The sequence below is a fragment of the Passer montanus genome, unplaced genomic scaffold, assembly GCF_014805655.1.
Source record: "Passer montanus isolate IOZ18808 unplaced genomic scaffold, ASM1480565v1 scaffold4, whole genome shotgun sequence".
Classification (NCBI taxonomy): domain Eukaryota; kingdom Metazoa; phylum Chordata; class Aves; order Passeriformes; family Passeridae; genus Passer; species Passer montanus.
Window position 1 is genome coordinate 14946367 of NW_024368818.1, and position 5183 is coordinate 14951549.

Genomic DNA, 5183 nt, shown 5'->3' on the forward strand with positions numbered 1-5183 from the left:
CCAGCAATAAAATGGAGTTTAGTTATCTGAGGAACTCTGTGCAGGCTTTGTAAAATTAAATAGTTTTGTAGTCTGACCTCGATCCAACCAAACAGAACCCATTTCCTTTCAAAGGGAGACACTTCTTTTAAGACAGAAAAGCTTAAATGAATCAGCTTTAGTCCTTAGGGACAGACTCCTTATAAAAGTACATCAAAAAAACCAAAATATCTTGCTCAATTACAAAAGCTTTTATTCTTGCAGATGCTTAAGATTATGATCTTCAGTGTTTCAGAGGAGAAAACAATTTCCCAAGGGTGTTTCTGAGTGAGACTGTTAGGTGATGTTTTCAGTGCCTGTACTATTCAAGCTGGGGGAAGCAACCCAACAAAAAGAGCCCACACATGCACAAAGGAGATCAAAGATGCAGCCTCACTAGATGGCAACCCTGGGCTGTTCAGGTGCCCTCACCATCTCCACAGTGTGGAGAGGGGCTCCAGTGCTCCTCAGGAGTTACACAGAAGTTTTTGTGTGGTCTGTGTTGGGAAAAGCTGTTGTTAGCTCCTTTCCAGGCTCATCAGACTACCCATGCCAGGTTCTCTTCAGACACAAATACATCCTCTGGCAGCAATGTAGCCATACTTAGAAGAACACTGATTTCTAGATTTCCTTTTTTTCTTTCAGTGCAAGCTCCTATAATCTGAATTTTCCCCTTTAAGGAACTATAGCAGGATAGAGGCTAAACTGAAGAGAGTTGTGCAGCTGCTGCTGAGTCAGCCTGATTCCCAGAGCCAGACCCCAAGCTCTTGCAAGCCCACAAAGAACCCTCCCAAGCTGGGAGCACTGGGAATGGGCTGACACCCCAGCCTTGGATCAGCCCAGATCTGCTGGTACCCACAGAGCTGCTTCTCCCACTGGTTTTAGACAAGGTGTGACCCAAGAAGGCTGATTGATGCTCTGCTTCTGAGCACCACAGTTCACCACCTACAAGGCCACAGAGCACCACATGAGCAAAAACCACCAGCTGCTCAGATTTGTGTCCCTTCAGGGCTACTTGGAATAAGAAGGTGAGGTCTGTGGGCAATCAGACTATTCAGGTTTGCAGTGTCTATCCCAGAACCAATGCCTGAAAACCTCTTTTTGACTTTTTCTGAGCAAAATCTCGCTGACACCTGTGAGACAGCTGACAGGATAGGTTATAAAGTCTTCAGGATTAGATCCCCAGTTAATACACATTTGCCTGTTAAGCTTATGGGATAAATAAATCCTAAAACAGGTTCGTTTGTTCCTTACCTGGAACCACTGCATTATCAGCTCCCCCATCATTTGCCTGAAATGCAAAAGTTGCTGAAAGCACAAGTCTTAGGTGCACAGCTCAGGGGAGTAAAATGGGCACTGAGATTTTAGCACAGCATCATCAAGCTGAATTAATTCTGAGCAGCTGTCAAGATATGCTGCAAATTCACATGCTTGAAGTAGGAGCTAAACAAAGAAAAAAATAATCCAACACATGTGCACCTGAAATAAACCCCCAGCTGGTCTTGCCCAGGTAGTCTCAGATGCAGTTAGATGCAAGCTCTGCTGGGAGCTGGTAGCGTGCAGCTGGGAGGTTTGCCAAAGTGAAGAAGGCAGGACAGAGCTTACAGAGCAGAACGCTGTCCCATCATCACAACCAGCAGCAGGGCAGGATTAACCTAATTTGTAGCTACCTTGGCTGGACTGGCTGCCCATTGATCCTCATACACGCTCTTGAGCACCTGAGTGAAATAAACTGCTGCAGAATTGTTTTTGAAAAGTGCATTTCCTCAACAGCACCCAGCTATCAAATCCTGGGAGTGTTGTGGACATTCATCCATGGTGGTTCCTTTCCATACAGTTTCTGGACACCTTGGGCAGCTTGTGGGGAGGAAAGAGGAGGCAGCAGTTACAGCTCTTGCTTATAAAAGTAAAATTAAAACATTTGCCAAAACAAATTCTCTCAGTTTATCTCCAAAAGATTTTGCTTCACCTCTCCACACTTCCCAGCGTGCTGACCCCAAATCTCTGAAAAGTTAAATCTGGCTAGAAGAATGAAAAAAAATTGCTTTACCTTCCACACTATCTTTTAAAACACAGAAGGCACAAGGGTTTGTCACCACCACCGCGGGTAAAACCCCAGGCTGATCCCTATGTGGATCCCGTTTAAAAAACAAACAATCCACTTGGGGCTGGCAGGGAGCCAGACTGCGGGATTGCCTTTGAGAACTTGCATCTCAATAGGAAACCTCCGAGTATTTTGATCTGTTTTCATAACTGTAACAATTTTCATCCCTTGACTTTGTAGCGTATTACCGCTCCTTTCTTTCTACCAAGTTACGGAAACAGACGGTACAAATGAAGGCCAAACAAGCACGGGTCGCTGTGGATAAAATACAGCGTTTCAAAAGATTTAGAAAAGACAAAACCCGCTGCCTGTCTTAACTCCTGCCAAGAAACCATTACAGAGGATGGAGACACGGTGAAAGCCCCCTGAACGCCGCGTCTCAACAGCAGTAACAACCACACAGCTCGGATCTATTGTGTAGCTTTATTTTTATAGGACCTATCATAGACTCTTTTTACATAACTTAAATGATTATCAAATAATCTCCTGTACATAATGAGACGGAGCCGCATTGCTTTCTGAGCTTTGACACATTCCTGGAAGAAATCCAACAGTCTGTAGGAATCACATGGCCGCAGTGGCTACAGTACATTTTTGTCCCGAACCTACACCATCAATTAACTTACGAATCACTGTAAATTGCCTTTTTGCAAGATCCCACAAGACGCTGTTAAAATTTCAGTACACTGAGTTTTGGTAGCAGCATTTTTAATTTTGCTTCGCTTTCTCGCCTTTGTGTCCTCAGCTGAACACCTGCCAGCACTTGTGACAAACGTGAGCCTGGGAAAAACGCTAAACGCACCTCAAGTGTTGACATGAGGTTTAGATGTAGACTGAAATCATTGACGAGTGGTCCCCGCGGCCTCTGAGGAGCGCAGCCCCTGTCCCCACCTCGCTGACAGGTGCAGCAACGCGTCCGCCTACAGGCGGCCAAGCCCTGGCCCCTAAGCAAGGAGGATGAAAGGGGGGCACCGGCCGCTACAAAAAGACCTGAAGAAACCCAAAGTTTCACATTTTATTTGCAGCGGCGCCCAAACCGCAGGAGGAGCAGACTGGCAGTGCACGAGGGTGAATCCTGCGGGGGCCGTGCCCGCGGGGCTCTCACAGGAGCGGAGTGTGGGAGCCCCCGCGGGGCTGCGGGCTCCGCTCCCGCCGGCCGCCTTACAGCCCGGGGTAGCCCCCGCGGTGGTACCCGCCGCCGAAGTCGTAGGGGGGCTGCGGCGGGGGCAGCGGGCACTCGGGGAAGAAGGGGGCGAACCCCGGGGGCAGAGGCCCGCCGGGCTCCTCGCTGCCGCCGGGCACGGGCTCGGCGCCGCCGGGGTAGATGGGGCGCAGCGGCTCGGCCGGCGCCTTCCTGGGCGGGCTGCAGGGCGCGGCGGGGCTCCAGGGCGGCTCGGGGTACAGCAGCCCGCCCAGCAGCGGGTGCGGCCCGGCGGGCAGCGGCAGCTCGTACAGCCCGTGCTCCAGCCCCAGCTCGGCGGGCAGGCGGCCGCCGAAGGCGTCGGTCGGGGCGGCGTGCTCGGGCAGCAGCGCGCCGTACTCGGGGCACAGCAGCTCGAAGAACTCGGCGGCCTCGGCGCCGCCGCCCCCGCCGCCCTTCTCCGGCTCCTTGGCGGGCGGCGGCGCGGCGGCGGCGATGATGCCGGTGCAGCGCTTGATCTGCTTCTGCAGGTACTTCCTGTGGTTCACCTTCCGCCGGGACTTCACCGGCCGGTCCAGCGCCAGCTTGATGTTGCTGGAAGCCGAGTCGATGAAGCTCAGCAGGTCCCGGGTGGCTTCTCTGAAGTCCCCCGCGTCGCCGCCGCCGCCCTCGTAGCCCTTCTCCAGGTCGGCATAGCCCAGGAGCCCGCCGGCGGCGGGGAAGCAGAAGGAGAGGAGGTGGTGGGGGCTGAGCAGCGCGGCGGGCACGGCCATGGCCGGCGGCGAGCGCCGCCGCCCCGAGTCCCGACAGAGTCCGCTGGGATGCGCCCGGCGGGCGGCGGCGGCGGCAGCGGGGAAAAGGCGGCGGGCGGGGAAGGAGGAGGAGGAGGAGGGATCAGAGCGGGGCTGGCCCCGGCCCTCCCCGCCTCCCCGCCAGGAGCCCGGGGGCCGGGCCGGCTGCACCCACCAAGGCACCGACCCGGGCGGGACGAGCATCACCCCCGGGGCCTGGACACGCCCGCCCTGGGACAGGTGTACACACACAGCCCGGGACAGGTGCACAGGCATCACCTGAGCAGACACACGCAGGCAGCCCAGAGCGGGTGCACAGCACCCTTCAGACCCCGGCAGTCTTGTCCCCCCCGCTGCAGCTGCTCAGCTGGCAGAAAACATCTTCCTCCATCTGGGGTCAGGCCCGGCGCCTGCACGGCTCTGGGGGCGAGGGCACGGGGACATGCTCTGGCTCTGACAGCCGCCAGGATACACACACTTAAACTGATTTGTAAAGGATGCTTTTTTCCAAGCTCATTGATATGCACATTACATAGTGTATTCTCTGTCTAGTCAAGTCCTAAGAAAATTCAGAGCTGTGATCCAGTAGAGTTTTCAAATGACTGGAGTTAAAGTCACAAAATTATGCAATGGTTTGGACTGGTAAGGACTTTAAAGATCATCTAGTTCAACTCCCCTACACTGAGAACAGACACCTTCCACTAGACCACCTTTCTTGTGGTGTTGCATGGATTTAGTGAAGCAGCAGTATAAATCTTCCACATAGAAGCTAAAAAAGTTAGTGAAGTGGCCACTTAAAGTACTGTTAACAACTCCTGAAAGAACTATCTTGTCTTTTTTATGGGGAAAAGTATTTCAATTTGCCTTCAAAAAACTCTTACATTGATGCAGAACAACCCTCAACCCAGGTCCAGATTTATGTTCAATGCTTTTATATGTCCAAAATTGAATGAAGATCCATATCTGATTTGGAATTAAATAAAGTGAGTTTTCATGGTCTGCATCAGTTCATTAGAAATGCAGCAGATTTGTATTGGAAGGAAAAAACCAGAAAGCAAAACTGCAGAAGGAAAGTGAGACAGGCTCCTGGGACCGTAATTAGTGGTAAAATGGAAAATGCAGCCAAATT

At 52.3% G+C, this 5183-nt stretch overlaps 1 protein-coding gene across 1 annotated transcript; it reads right to left on the minus strand.

Moving 5' to 3' along the window:
- Positions 1 to 2526: 2526 nt before the first annotated feature.
- On the minus strand, positions 2527 to 4330 carry FAM181B (family with sequence similarity 181 member B). The gene has a single exon (XM_039718709.1). It carries the CDS (start codon positions 4328 to 4330, stop codon positions 3284 to 3286), a length of 1047 nt encoding a protein of 348 aa, XP_039574643.1. The 3' UTR covers positions 2527 to 3283.
- Positions 4331 to 5183: the final 853 nt, after the last annotated feature.

What these genes read in the sequence shown, in the direction of transcription:
- FAM181B (XM_039718709.1), bottom strand. Translation starts at nt 4,330, where the DNA reads ATGCCTGTGCACCTGTCCCGGGCTGTGTGTGTACACCTGTCCCAGGGC.